This window comes from Aulonocara sp. 'chitande type north' Nkhata Bay, linkage group LG12 (genome assembly GCF_057382095.1).
Source record: "Aulonocara sp. 'chitande type north' Nkhata Bay isolate Kocher_YH1m ecotype deep benthic linkage group LG12, A_spYH_male_GT1.1, whole genome shotgun sequence".
NCBI lineage: Eukaryota > Metazoa > Chordata > Actinopteri > Cichliformes > Cichlidae > Aulonocara > Aulonocara sp. 'chitande type north' Nkhata Bay.
Window position 1 is genome coordinate 23902204 of NC_141355.1, and position 15434 is coordinate 23917637.

At 37.8% G+C, this 15434-nt stretch overlaps 1 protein-coding gene across 6 annotated transcripts in view; it reads right to left on the minus strand.

The window, feature by feature from the left end:
* pdlim5a (PDZ and LIM domain 5a) overlaps positions 1-15434 on the minus strand; it is a 63904-nt gene that overhangs the window by 47884 nt on the left and 586 nt on the right. For all 6 annotated transcript variants that reach the window (XM_086314514.1, XM_086314515.1, XM_086314516.1 and 3 more), the window contains exons 2-3: positions 14513-14735; positions 825-976 (exon numbers count right to left, since the gene is read on the minus strand). In XM_086314514.1, coding sequence (XP_086170640.1) covers positions 825-976; positions 14513-14611 — 251 coding nt within the window. In that variant the 5' untranslated portion in view covers positions 14612-14735. The remainder of the gene's footprint in view (positions 1-824; positions 977-14512; positions 14736-15434) is intronic.

Here is a 15434-nt window from a genome sequence, read left to right on the forward strand (position 1 = left end):
AGCCTTATAATATTAGTGTGTGTGCTCTCCACCACTCAACCAAAAGTAAACATCTATGGTCTGTCGTCATTTGGACACAAATTAGAGGCTCACATAAAGTGAGGGGTGAAAAAAAGGAAAATGACCAAGAGAGGACAGAATGTAAAATCTGAATTGAGTGAGAGGGAGAGATGCAGAGGCACAAATAAACATGCAAACAAACAAACAAAAACAGATGAGCATTTCTCTCTTCACCCTTAATCCGAAAGTACAAGTGTAAAAGCCCTGAATATCTTACTGGGCTTAAATAAAAACACACATATGCCTACAAGTGCCGCCAAAAAACAGACAATTTGAACCACATGAGATCCACTATGATCTAGACGCACTGATACACACACACTACAACAGAAATTCTTGAGATAATTCAGCTCCGATGTACAGGATTCCACCAGACAGTGAGGAGTAAGCCTTGGGGGAAGAGGTGATGGGCCACATGTTGATGCTCTCCATGTGATTTTAGCTCTCCCGCTTCCCTTCAGGGGACAAGCGATCAGGCAGAACTAATGGCGTTGCTGTGTGTTAGAGGTAAGATTATCTCCTACGACAACAGTGAAAATCTGCCTGGATGCAGGATGTCTGGGGTTGAAAGGGGAAGCATGAACCTTAAATCTGATGCACAACTGGGTTGTTTGGGACTAACTGAAAGGGAGTGCACGGATCCTGTGTTGTCATGGTGATAAATGTATACCCACTCAGGTTCACGCATTAAATCATTTCAAGGTGATGTGGCTAGGGTTTGGCTTAACAACTTCAGACACACAGAGCGTGAGGTCATGGCTTACTTCTGCAGAGTGAGGCTGAGGTTGCCAGTGCAGCTCTTGATTTTGTTCTGGGCCTCCAGGTGGTTCATGCCGTCTGTGGAGATGCCATCAATGGAAAGAACCATGTCTCCAACAGCAATACCACCTTTCGCTGCCTTTCCGCCATCCGTCAGCTGCAGAAACACAAAAACCACAAACAGCATGAATTGCTGGAAATATCGGGATTACTGAGCTGGCCGGTGGGTCAAGGTGATGTCGGATGTCCACATTCAGCCTGTGTTTATCAGAGGATTTATGGATCTCTTCTATTGCATGAGTATTTAGAGAAAAATAATGAAAGACCTAGGTTCTGCACCACATGATGGAGGGTCTACTTTAGGCTCACTGATGTGTTTTTAATAGCAGGAGCCTGCAGGATTAAATTACTTTTGTGTGTTCTTTATTGTGTGCTGGCTTAATGGCCTTGCAGCTTGTTAGAGAAAAGAGTTCAAAGGTTCTCAACCACAGTGTATCTGAGAAAAAGAAAGAATGAACATGGCTGTTTATCATTTAAAGATATTTATTCTTATTCATTTTTTAATGCCTGCTCTATACATTACAGTAGCTATGCGAGTTGGGAACATGCCACGAATTGATAATGCAAGAAGGTATTTACAGCTTAGAGCAAACAGAATCAGTGTAACACAAAGGTTTGTGGTATGATATTGTGATATCTGCCTCTTTGAGCAAAAAAGAAGCTAAATTTTACACTTTCTTAAGCACTACTGTGCAATAAAGATGAAGTAAAGTGAATTTAGTGTCAGTAAAAAGCAATAACGCAATTATCCCCCATGCAAAATGTTGTTAAAAAGGTGACAAACAGATAATGGGACACTCCGTGGTGTAGACACATACCTTTTTTATGGGCTTTGAGGAAACAGTAATTATTAGCCAGACATTTCTCACTTTACACGCATCATAAAATTTACATACACGTTTCTTGTCTCCATGTTTCAGTGTATTCCTTCATCTTCAAGCTAAACCTTAAATATGTAAACAGTCTTTAATCACTCCGCTCTGGAGGAAGTTGGTTAATTTGAAACAGATTCAAGCAAAAAAACCAAAAAACCAACGATCTGGTACTGAATACCGGTTCTGCTGTTCAAATGGGCTTCAACATACACAGGTGCATATTTTGTAAACAAGCTAAGCATTTAGCATGCGAGTAAATGAGCTTAACGCCACATGAAAATATAATCAGATCATTTGGTTGAGCGTCTAATTATACATTCTTGATTTTTCATGGACTGCGCACAGAGCTGCCTGTTCCTTTCTGATACATTTCAAATTATGTGTTATGTGCTGTTATGTAAGAGAGTGTACATACTTTACTAGGAGGGACAGATTAACTTAAATGTGCTTTTACACACTCGTGGAAAATGAACAATCTAATATTTTTATTAGCAGTGAAATATTGAAATAATTTTTTCTATCTTTTCTGACCAAAACATTTTCTAAAAACGACCTTCTGAGCATGAAGGTACTTAAAAATATTCAATTCACAATCTACATAAAAATATTGATGAAATGTTTATTTCTAAGCAACTAAATTAAGCGACTAGCTTTTTGTAAGTTCTGTTGTTAATTATATGGGACTGAATAGTGTTAGCAACGCCTTGCAGATGTAGTTCTGTCCATTCTTGGTCACACAGAGGCTCTAAGTGTGTCCAAAGTGGAGTGAGGTCATTTGTTTCTTTTGACACCACACAGACCACTTCCCTAACAGCACACACAAAAAAGCATACTTTTGTAGAAGATTCTTAAAAACAAATGCGTCTCCTGCTCCCTGACTATAGATCACTTCAAGTATAGAAAGACAGTCAAGGATGGGACAGTGTAATATGGGGTTAACTGTGTTTCCTTTGCCTTTATCTTTGTCTCTCGCTCTCTCACAGACACACAAGCACACACAAATACAGACAGACACAAGCAGGGCTAATAAAAGAGGCTCTGCACCCGGATTAGCGTTAAGGCTCTGCGGCCCCAACCTTTTATAGTCATATTAGCTCAACACACGCAACATCACTCAGCACCGCTCACTAGCACAGAGGGCAGGAAGAAGAGCATAATGAGAGATTGACATAACGTTGATTAAACTGGTATGGATGGCGAGGAAGGGAGAAAAGAGAAGGAAAAGAAGAAAATGCCACCGAGTAGATATTATGCTGCATGTTTTGACCCATTTCCAGGGGTGTATTCCAGCTAACCACTCTGGCACTGTTATGGCCCAAATGCTCACCACAAAATGTGCTATTATATGTTTTCCCCAATTAGTGCTAAGGTCCTCCCCCCCCTACCCACATAAATTCCCTCTCCACATACAGACACAAAACACGGCTCTGTTTCTTTCAGAGTAAAAGTAACCTGTTTCCATACAACCGCCTTGAATTGATTTTAAAGCTACTCCATAAACAGTAAAGATTTTTGTGAAGATTATTTATTTTGCTTGTATGAATTTATCGTGTATGTCTTAAATCCACATGTCTGAAGCAATTATTCGTACTGGTAAGAAATCCTTTTGCAAAGGCAAACATTTGTTCGAAATTAATACGAAGAAAATCTTTCAAAGCTCAAAGTCGTCTCAATGTTTATATCAAAGAAAGTGAAACGCATCCAAGAAAATCAGACACAGAAATCCAAATAATCTATCTATGCAACAAGTCAAGTACTTGGAGACTGCCAGGTTATTTGATTTATGGCTCTGTTGCTTTGGTCATGACAGAAAACAGCAGCTGTAACACTTCAGATCTAACACAAATATGACACACACATGCATTACACCAATGTCAAACGCAAACGGAACAATACTTCAGTTGACAGGGAATGCTGAAAACTTGAAATGTGTTTTCTATAATCTTTTCTATGAGAAACCAGTACAAAAGCCTTATCCACCATAAAAACTGCAAAACAGCTGGCAACAGCAGTGCCAGTGACTTTTCTTTTCTGTTTGGCCCAAAGATTGAGCCACTGATGTCAGCGGCTATGGGAGAGGCTGTTACAGAACTGTAAAAGTTCTCTAACACTTACCTGTATTTTATATTATTTCTAAACATATTTGCTTTTTAACTCCATGTCTACATATTTAGGGTGGTGTGGAAACCCTCGTAGTTCAAGTGGCAAAAAGAATTTGCCTTTAAGTGGGGTTTTTTTCTTCAACAAATCAACAGACACTATTGTGCAAAAGTCACCCCTCATTACTTGTTGCTTCCAAGGAGCCAGACTTTCTTGTATTTTTTAAAAAAAATTGGTCTTGAGCAATAGTTCTCCAGACTTATTTAAGGTCTTAAGGTTTTTCTTTGGACGTTGGCTAATTTTTTCACTCAATTTCAGCCCTACCTTGTTCCTGTTTTTCAGAGGGTTTTTTTCTTTAGCTTTGTTAGATTTAACACTGACCTATGAATCATTCAAGCATTCAGGGACCAACTCAAGGAATGAACCAGTCTTGTGTCTACTCATAATAGACAACTTAGGAAACAACCACTTTTAAATGATATCTTCAGGAAATTTGTTAATCGCAGCCTGTTTTAAAAACACACAATTTGTTGGAATTTCTTTATTTGAATCTATGGAAAAATGTCAAGACAACACAGACAGATATAAAACAACTATTAGCACAAAACTTCAAACTTCCATGTGTTTCTTGGCATGGTGTGCAGTCTGTCCTTAAAAAAACTGAAGAAACTGTGGTGGTGGACAAGTGGAGAACAAAAGAATTGACAGGTCTAAAAACAGCCATCTACAAGAGATAAAGAGTACCGTATTATTCAGACTGTAAGGCGCGCCGGATTGAAAGATTTGAGAATTTGAGAAAATTAAAGGATTTTAAGTGCGCCCTATAGTCAGAGAAATACGGTGTGTGAAAAAAATATGGAAAATGCAGCAATGACCTGACAGGACCTGAGAGATGTGTCTGCATGAAACCATCATCAGTGAAAACACACAATGGAACACTGTCAGTGATGGATCAAGGTGACTGTTGTCTTGGTTTGGCACTATATAAATACAACTGAACTGAATTGGACTGGCCTCCCCAGAGCCCAACCTGAACAATAATGAAGCAGTGTGGGGTCATCTTGATAGAGAAAGTAACAAAAGGCAGCCAATAGTTATTTGAATGTCCTTCAATAACACTGGAAAACTATGAGTAAAATCAGAAGAGCCTTTAGCTTCCAGGCCACCTTCTGTGGAAGCAGCTGCCAATTCAGGACACAGACACACTCTCTACTTTCAAGATTAGGCTTAAAACTTTCCTTTTTGATAAAGCATATAGCTAGGGCTGGATCAGGTGGCCTACACTGCTGGGATCCTCTCATAATGAGTGTTTGCTTCTTCACTCATCTTTTTTCACTCATGTATTCATACATCACTTTACATTTAATTAGTTATTATTCATTTCTGGCTCCCTTCCACAGTGTACCTTTGTCCTGTCTTCTTCTCCTCACCCCCAACCAGTCACAGCAGTTAGCAGCCCCTCCTTGAGCCTGGTTCTGCCAGAGGTTTCTTCCTTTTAAAAGGGAGCTTTTCCTTCCCACTGTCGCTAAAGTGCTTATTTGTAGGGCTCATCTGACTGTTGGGTTTTCTCTGTTAAACATTGTTATTTTTGAACATGATTCAATAAGCTGCTGTTGTTATTTTCCTAGCAAAATATAAAGAAATGAGAAGCAGCTCAAGACTTTGCACTCTGTGTGTGAAATCCAGCTGCCTTACTAAATATTCATGCAAAAGTAAAGGGGTCAGTACTTGTGTCATCACTGTTCCAAAACAATGAGAAACACACATGCCGTGTCTAAAAGCCATCTCCTACGAACTTGCTCTTATGCTTCCAGCGATGTCAGGTTTCAACACATATGCTGTCTGATTTAAGTGCTTAAAAAAATCTGGTTTCAACACATAGCAATAAGAGCTTACTGGAGTGCCGCAACATTGTCTGCTTTGAGCACACACTGAACATTTTGAGTGCTTTGAACAATGCCTGCTTTCAGCACAAGTAGTGACAAAGATGACAGGCAGATGGTTCGCATCGCACTCTCTGAGAGCTTGAGACACAAATACTCTGTAACTCGAACATACACAAAGCTGCTTCCATATGGAAGCCTTGAGTACTGACCTATTTTCCTTCAATTTTGCTGTTTCAGTACTGGAACTTATGTTATCTTTTAGTAATGTCATGACAAGAAATTACCCTTCACTCTATATATTGTTTTACTGAAGGGTTTTTAAAAATTATTTATTTTATTGATGTCCACTTATTTATAATCAATATTTATTACCATATGTTGAGACAGTATGTTTGGTTTTTTTAATATATTTTTGTGCATAAAGTCCACTTAGCAGCAAGTTTGGCATATCCTCCAACAAAAGTATAAGGGCAACAAGAGTTTGATGAGTTGTATTACCACATCAACAAGATCTTTTCCTTTACACTGCCTGTTTATATCAGACTTCTGCATGAAAACAAAAAGAGTCAATGCTTAATATTCACTCGACTCACTGCTATTACTTAGCAGCACAGCTTAAAATCCCAGTTTTTCTATTATTTTACAGCCAGTTATTTTCTATTAAATGCCACTGTACCAACATTTGCAGAAATCTACTTAGGCACTACTACCAAGGTATTTCCAATTCTCCAATTTTCTCAATAAATGCTAACATTCAGCTACTGTTTGCTCTTTCTTTCGTTAATTGTTTTAATTCACTTGGAACAGGATATCCTCAGCTTATGGCACCCAGTCAAATCATAAACTTGCATGTGTTGCATTGCTAATAATGTTTCCTGCTGGATTTTTTCCTAAAATTAAATATATAAAAATTATTTGATTAATGTATTTGTTACACTGCAGTGAATGAGGACTGGAAAAATTGTACCCTTCGAAAAATATGAATCTAACAACACAGAAAACAGGAAAGATAATAATGAAAACGTTTGTTAAGCACAAGAAAAGTGAAGAGCAGTCAGAGTCAGAGTAATAGCAACAGATATCTCCATGAGAGATTCACATAAACAGAAACAGAGAGAGGTTTAAACAAAGAAAGAGGAAGATTAATAAAGTGCAAGGTCAGCCATCATGTCAGCCTACTTGTATGGCCCAATCAGTAACACGTAGTAAACTGTGAGGGAATGTTTCATTCGCAGTTTATGGCCCTGAATAAAGTAAATCATGCAGGTTTGTCAGCAGGATCTTGAAATTTTATGAAAAGGAATCTGGTATTCATCTGACAAAATCCACTGGTCTTCGTCAGCTGTTACGAGTATTAGATTCGACTTGATTTGGCTTCAGACTGGTGCTGGCAAACTCACTCACTGGGGTTAGAAGTCGAGTCACTGAAAATTGCAACGGATAAAAGAATCTAAAGCCACAACATCATGAAGTATAGAAATATACACATTACTACACATAAACATCAACATAACCCCCTGAAAATGAATTAAGTATGAATATTTCACACAAATATTAGACTATAAAATTGCAAGTAGAAGTAGAATAGACAAGGTTATATCAGATTGAGTTCCCACAGAACTGTAGTGCAGTCACACTGGCAAAACCCACAAAACACATTATACATAAAAAAAATATCAAGCTTTGGACATTAGGTCTGTCGTGCTTGCAATTAAGCAGCGTCCCTAGTTAGCACAAGCTGACTGATGTGGGTTCATGAGTATTATTAAAATTCAGCTGTGCTCTTTTGATTTGGTTGCGTACAGAAAAGTGGAAGCCAAGTTATTAATCTGTTATAGGTTTTTATCATAATTACAACTGTAGCATGACTTTGCTCGTAAAAGAATGCAAAAGTTGGTTTGCTTTACATTGGTGCTTTAGTGCCATCTGTAGATCCCCAAAATTTGTAATGGCCCAGTGGCTCTAAGAGTTCAGAGAGACTGGAACTGAAGAAAAGCAAATAGAAAAATGTGTGTTTGACCTCTCAGGCCCACCGTACCAATTATTCACATGAAGAAAATACCAGCTATGTTGATGCAGCATCAACATAGTTTAATAGATCAATCCAACATATGACAGATCAACAGCTTCAAATGATATATCTTTTTAAGTAAACTGGGTGAAAAAATTAGTAGAAGTAGACGAGTAAGGATAAAAAAAAAAAACTGTACACACCAGGAAAACCCAGACAGTGGGAAACAATATTCTTCCTGGAAAGCATTAAATATGTCATATTTATCAGTTTCATTGTAAATATTAGGGGACATTTACATGGAATGAAGTGAGGATTTATAAACCCATGAAAACCATATAATATAAAGCTGCACTTTGCTAAACCAATCATGAATAAGTTAGCTTTCACATCCAGCCTCATTAGGAAGACTGTCATGGCAGAAAGGACATTGAAAGGGCAGGAACTGAGCTATATGAACCCAGGACCGGATTTATTTAGTCCCATATGATTTTAATATTTAAGTGGCCCTTCTTTAGCTATTTTGCAATTAATCTAATAACCTTGATTTGGGATAACATATATAATTTGTTTAATATGTTTGCTACAGTCAACATCTGATAAAATCTGGGAAAACATTTATTGTTGTGTGCATCAACTGGGTTCTGGGAATAGAGACTTCTTATTTGTAACCCATGAGCTTCAAGAATCACAGCCGCACATGTCATTAAGAGGGAATCAGGCATTAGGAAGAAACATGAATCACAAAGAGAGACAGAGTTGGTGCTTTGGGACATAACTCTTTTCTTAGAAAAACATCAGATCAGCTTAGTGTATAATATACTAACCTTTAGATTGTGTTTGTACACTAAGACATGCAGAACAAGTCTATAAATCTATGTAGGAAAAGACTAAGGGTCTAGGTTCCCAGTACATTGTCCAAGCAAAGCTTAACAAAAGCCAAAGAGAACAGACAGATACTGCTGTTACACCAGATGTTTTCTTGTGCTTCTGTCAATCTTTACAGTCAACCAAAATTAATCTGAATAAACATGATCCAGTCAGGTGGCCAGCATCCTGAGAGGAAGGCAAAAATGGCATGACGGGTTTAGCAGCTACTGTGGAAAACACATTATAGCCACAATGGGTTATTCTAGTCTCTTCATTGTGTGAATTCACTGCAGTGTGTTATGATTTGGCTGTGCTGTTCTAAGGGCTCATAAAAGTCTTCTTTTAGTCTATTAAACAGTCTATTGTTTGCAATATTAACGTGTTTTGAAAAAAAAATTGTAATACATTACCACTTCATGGCAAAGAAATAAGTTAATCCGTTACTGGTGAAGTCAGAAATGTTATTGTAAGGTCAGCAATAGATTCAAATATCCTAACACAGAAGAACGATGAGCATATTTTCTAAACATGACATGAAACGCATATAAGCATGTGGTACAAGTGACATCATAACTGGTGACATCATAAAAAGCCACGATAAGCAAATGCCAAATATTGACAGGAAACATAAAATTTCACAGATTTTAATGAGAGTAAGATTAATTCTCACACTGCTGGGACTACAGAAAAATCAAATGTGTAACAGTTTTCAAATATAGCATTTTCCAACTCACACCCAAACACATACATACTGACAGATTGATTTATGGAGGGCAAATGATAAGTTGTTGATTCTGGCTCTGGGACTATTTAGCTAAGATACTCAGAGGGAAGCATGGGAATTGTTTTGATTAAGACAGATTTAAGCATTATTAAGTCATTTGGAGGAGCTGTCAACAGGCTCGTGAAGTTTGGTATGAAAGATTAAGATGAGAAATCTCAGCATTACAGGGTTAAGACCAGAGGCTTGCAAGGCTTGGAAAGACCGAGGTAACTTCAGCTTCAACCTTGGGTTTTTCAAAGCTTACCTCATTGTTCTATGCTGGCTCCTGGGAGTTTTTAACACTGCCAAGGCTGGAGCTACAAGGATGAAGCTAAAATTGTCTTACACTGTCTTTTACTTCTAATACCACAAAAAAAAATACTAAATAACATTTTATTTATTGATGGTTGCAGCTTGCACACAGCTGTCTTTCTAAGTAAGTAAATGAAGATTCCTTCCCAGTCTTCTTTACCAATGAGCTACAGACTATCTAATTGTGACTCTACTGCTACAAGATGCTAGTAGCACCATTATATTGACCTAGCATAAGTCAAATGTAAGCAAAAAAGTAGCCTAGGTGGTGCTTCCCTTGGAAATTTTAAGCTAACATAACATAACTGCTTATTATTATTATTAATATTAATATTAAGAAGAAGAAGAAGAAGAAGAAGAAGAATGATGGCTCTTCATGAGCCTGAATAATACTGTCACTTAATAAAACTGAAATTGAAAAATATTTTCCACCTGGGATGTTGTGTCTTGGGTGTTTTTTTCCCCACCAACTGATTAAATCTTTTATTTACCGTCATGTAAAGGAATCTGTAATTTCTGTCCATTGTTTTGTTTTTCCTATCATTTTAGAGTCTAACTAGCAAGTGCTCCATTGATGCTCAATTGAGTCATTTGTTTACTTTTAGGTCACATATCACAAACTGCCACCTTGCATAGCTTGGTTGTTCTCAACTGTGTGTGTTTTTTTAGACAAGTGGTCATACACAATTTTCCTGCATTTGTTGCAAATTCTCTGCTTTATTGGAAGTTGTTTAAGTAGCTCACTTTTTACTAAGTCATCACTGAGGTGTGCAAAACCATATGTGTACTTCATATAACATTGATATTGTGACATTGCACTTTTATATCACATAAAAATACTGGTTTTATTGTGATTAACTGACAGGTTTCTCGATAATGCTGTCTTAATAACTTAAGTGTTTACACAATCAGCATCTTTTTGCCAACTTTCCATCTTGGCTTCTACTCCAACATTTGTGTTGTTTAAATCTTTTTGTAGTTACCATTTATCACATTTGCTTAGAATAATAGAGAATTTTTTGGTTCAGTTTGACTTTCATGTTAATGGGTAGATAAATATGCTCATATATAGATTTGCAGCTCTGCTTTATCAGCCAGGGCAGTTTGGTTTGGTAACAAAAATACATCTTGGGTATGTTGAACTTTCTCCATAGTGCAGGCCCCTGGTGATGATGTGAGTTTAAGAACAAGTTCTGTAGGAGGAAGACATTAAATCAGGAATAGGAGGAAGGGAAGAAAGACAGAAACTATGTATAGAACTAAAACGTCTTTGAAATAGACCCATCCCTGTGGTCAGTTGTTATCATCGCCTGTTGAAAAGCATCTCTAGGGAAGCAGGAGGCGGCCATCACTGATTCAATTCCAGGAACTGCATTCTTCCATGAAAAGGTTTTATTATAGATTGGCTGTCTACTCATTTTGATGTACTCACTGTACAACTAGAATCCCGCTATTTAAGCATTATGATAGAAGGATGCACTCTGTTAGACCAAGCATATACAGTTACATATTTCTAACATACATACATATATATATTTGGCACAAATGGTGATAAATAAACCAAGTTTATTATACCTTGTAGAGTTTTGCCAGTACTATAGACTCTTCAGATTGCTATGTTTATCTAGTGCATATACACAAAGATGGCATACACACACTGCCAGTCATTTCACACCATTATTATAGTAATGTGCAGGAAAGAAGAAGACTTCTACTAAAGAAATACAATATAAAAATGAGATAATCGACACACAATACACTGCTGTATAAATTTTGTTCACAAAAAAGGAGGGAAAATCTATCCTAGCATTGCTTTTGTATTTGTTGTGTCTTTGTGATACCACAAATGCAGTAAGTACAGCTTAAAATAGGGGTACAGCTCTGTGACCAGTCTTCCTGTTAAGTGGGTGTGTTTGTGAGGGCAGACCTGTGAGATGATGTATCTATTCTTAGAGGCTTAATGCATCTCCTCCCCTGGGTTGCTTTCCCTTAAATTATTTTAGCAGTGGATTCTGTAAATGGACTACCCTCGGAAAGGTTTAAATATTTATTCACTGAGTTGTAAATTTAACTGAGAATAGTACCATTGGTGGGTATTTCTGTCTCTTCGCATCAATAAAAGAAGTAAATGGATTTCCCAGTAAATGGGTTTAATTGGGTTTGCTTGAGATTTTCCACAAGCTATTTTCTCCAAAATCCTTTCAGCGAGATATCTATTAGATATCTGAATCCAAATGTTTGCTATACAAAAGAGCAAGGTAGTCCAGTTCTTATATAAACAGGCATGTAACCATAATGATACAGCTTCCATTACTCTCTTTAAGCATATAAACAGACACTCGTTGGGCTCAACCATTCACTCTTACTGTAAATAAGGCTTATACTGCCCAGTTGTGCATTACAGTGTATGACAATTATTTAGAAAATAAGTAATATTGGAAAGGTGCAGCAAGCTACACATAAATGTACTTGAGGAATATGCTGCAACCCATGTTTTTCACACTTTCTGCATGTATCTAAACCTCCTTCTCGCAATCTCCAGACATGTCAAAAAGGGAAGCCATTGTAAAGTGTTTTACTGGTCTTTAGCAGAGCAGCACCATCAGTCTCAGCCCCTTATAAAACTGTTTTTAAACACTAGAAAAGAAAAAAAAGGTATAAGAAGATGTGAAGACAAGTTGCATAAACTAATGGGCAGAAACCTCAAGACATACATGCCATGATGCAATGGTGGTACTATTGAACACTGGTACTTTTTACATCTACAGAGTGCCATAAATTAAACAAACTGTATATTCACATGCTTATAGAGCTTAGCAACAGCAGCTGCAAGAGTAACTGTGGTCTGGCAGTTGTGCAGGATTCTCTAATAACCCATACTCTGTGGTCTCCTCTCAGAACCAGCTCTATGGTTAGACTGGCAGAGAGTAGTATGTGTGTGCACTGGTATACATGTTTATGTGTCAGTAATAGGCGGTCAGAAGCACTGCCCTTATCGTCATAGACCCAGTTTAACAGAGCTGATTAGATTAAGAGTTGCATGGATTCTAAAACGAATGACTACAAACTGTACGTCCACGTCGAGTCAGATAAGTGTTACATAAGAACATCTGACAAAGTGAATTAGGAAGCGCATAGATTTAAATAACAAGAGAGAAAAACAAACAGGAAGTTATAGAGAGGTATGATACAAATCAAAGGGTCAGACAAGCACATGTAGATAGATGACCTGCTGAGTGACGTGTTTGACTGCCTGCCATCACTTCTTCAAGTTCAGCCTGTGTAAACTGTGCGCAGCATTATTTACGTGCACTGAATACCACCTCCCATACCCCACCCCCCATCTCCACCTCATCTCTGCTAATCTGCATTTATCTGCTTTTAGAGACACAAAGCTAAATAAGGAGCCCACTTGAGTCAGTTTGAGTATTCCCAAATCTTTTACAATTTATTGGTATTTGTAGGATTCAGACAATAGTTGTTTCACACCTTTTTAAGAATCTCTCAACATCAAAGCAATCTCAAGAGAAGGAAAATAACAAAACAAGCTCGCAAGGCATCTTAAATTGTTAAATCACACAACTTTCACTGTGATGTTGGAGTAACGGTCAAACGGGATCGTCAATTATTGCTTGCATATTTTCAAGTCTTCAATAATCAATGTCAGCATCAGAGTTTCTTCATCTTTTCTTTCAGTTTCTTTGGAATGCAGCATTTGCAATGCATTATGCATTATTTTTTAACTCCAACTCTACACAAAAGAACTAATTTCATACAAGATTAGTTCTTGTAGCATTTTGCAATTTAAAATGCTGCTATTTTACAAGATGTCTGTTTCTATTTGTATGTCCTATTTCTGGATTCTTTCAGTTTTTTCCTTTCAGTTACATACAGTGTCTTCCAACATTTTGTGTCCATGCCTGCACTCTCAGACACACACACACACACACACACACACACACACACACACACACAAACCCGTGGTTAAAAAATTCACATGGCTTCAGTTAGTGGGAAAAGTATCACATCCAAAGTAATAACACAAACATGGCAACCCAGAATGGCCCCAAAGGGGATTGGCACAGAACCTAGTAAGCCATTCATCATCAGGCTCATGTTGCTATAAGTCTGTACCGTGCCAGTTTTGGTGACTTTTGTGTGACTTTTGTGTGCGTAAATGCATTACGTGTGTGTTTGAGGGCACTGCACAGTGCAGCAGAGCAGAACAGAAGCTTGAACAACATTAGGAAGGATTTGCATCTTTTAAGATCACAATCCAGTTACAGTAATGAGCAAAGCATACTCTGTGAATATGTGGATGTGACCATGCGGTAACGCTGATGTGTGAATGAACAGAAGAGACGGGAGGGAGGCAATAAGAGGTAATATTACGAGTAGACACTGAAAGGCAGGGAAACCAAGGGACCATCAAGTTACTTGTTCACGCAGAGGGATTGATGCCAAGACTTGTGTGCCAGAACTTTGATTGCTGCAATTTCAATACAGACACTCAAAGTGAAGTGGAATGTAAAGAAAGCGAGAAAAGGTTTCATGTGTGGTCGATACATGACAGATGGCATATGATTTAGCTGAGCTGTCTTGGGTGTGGCTGAGGGGTTCAGTCAAGAGGGGTACAGAAATGAAGAAAGGTAGTAAAGACATGTTGATAGTACAAATAGCACAAGGGTTCTGAGAAGAATGACTGTATATGGTTGCGTTGTCACAAAATAAATATATGCTGTTTTATCACCCTGAAGACAATGCTGGTTATCCACATTTAAGTGCATGCATGTGTGTATGGGCACTTTAATCTTACCCTCGAGATGGTGAGGGGCATGTTGAAGTCTTTTCCTCCCTGCAGCCTGAAGCCCCAGGGGGCAGGACCTATGAGAGTGACATTGTAGTTGCTGGTCATGGTTTCCTTGTTCAGTGTTGATCTGGCTCACAAGTGATGCTGATGGCCGGAATATATTATGCAGATCAAGTGACAATAAAAATATCACTAGCTTTTGATGAGGGGTAAGATTTTGATCCAAGATCTAGGAAAAGACAAGACATGAAAGACAAGCAAAAACATTTGTTATTGTGCAGCAATGATAGATAGATAGATAGATAGATAGATAGATAGATAGATAGATAGATAGATAGATAGATAGATAGATAGATAGATAGATAGATAGATAGATAGATAGATAGATAGATAGATAGATAGATGCAGGTAGAGAATCATTAGGGGGTCCACTGTCCCTCGTGGGGGAAACTCCCACAGGGCTTAAATCTGGGACTCTCCACCATTTGACCCTAGAACTGAAGAAGCTTCTCGTTGAGAGGTGAAACGTCAGCAACTTATATAAGTCCAGATGCTTTTCTTTCCAAGCTCCTAAGACTATGATGACCTGGATGACTGAGAACCTTCACAGACATCATACGCAACTGTAAAATCTCTGCTTACAGGCCATTTAGGGCAGCACAACGCCCCAAATCCATGATGTTCCCTCTACCATGCCTCACAGCTATGATGTTTTATTATTGGTGCAGAAACATTTGCACATTACACATTTGCCAAACATTAAATAAATAAAGATAAAGAAAATACATAAAACTGTTTATCAAACTGTTCATACAATAGTTTCAAACAGTTCACAACTAAATTCATAACTATGTATTTGAATAAGTCCCAAAATTACCTTTTTAGACTTATTCGGTATAAAAAAAATAAACACATTTTAAGTAAAAAT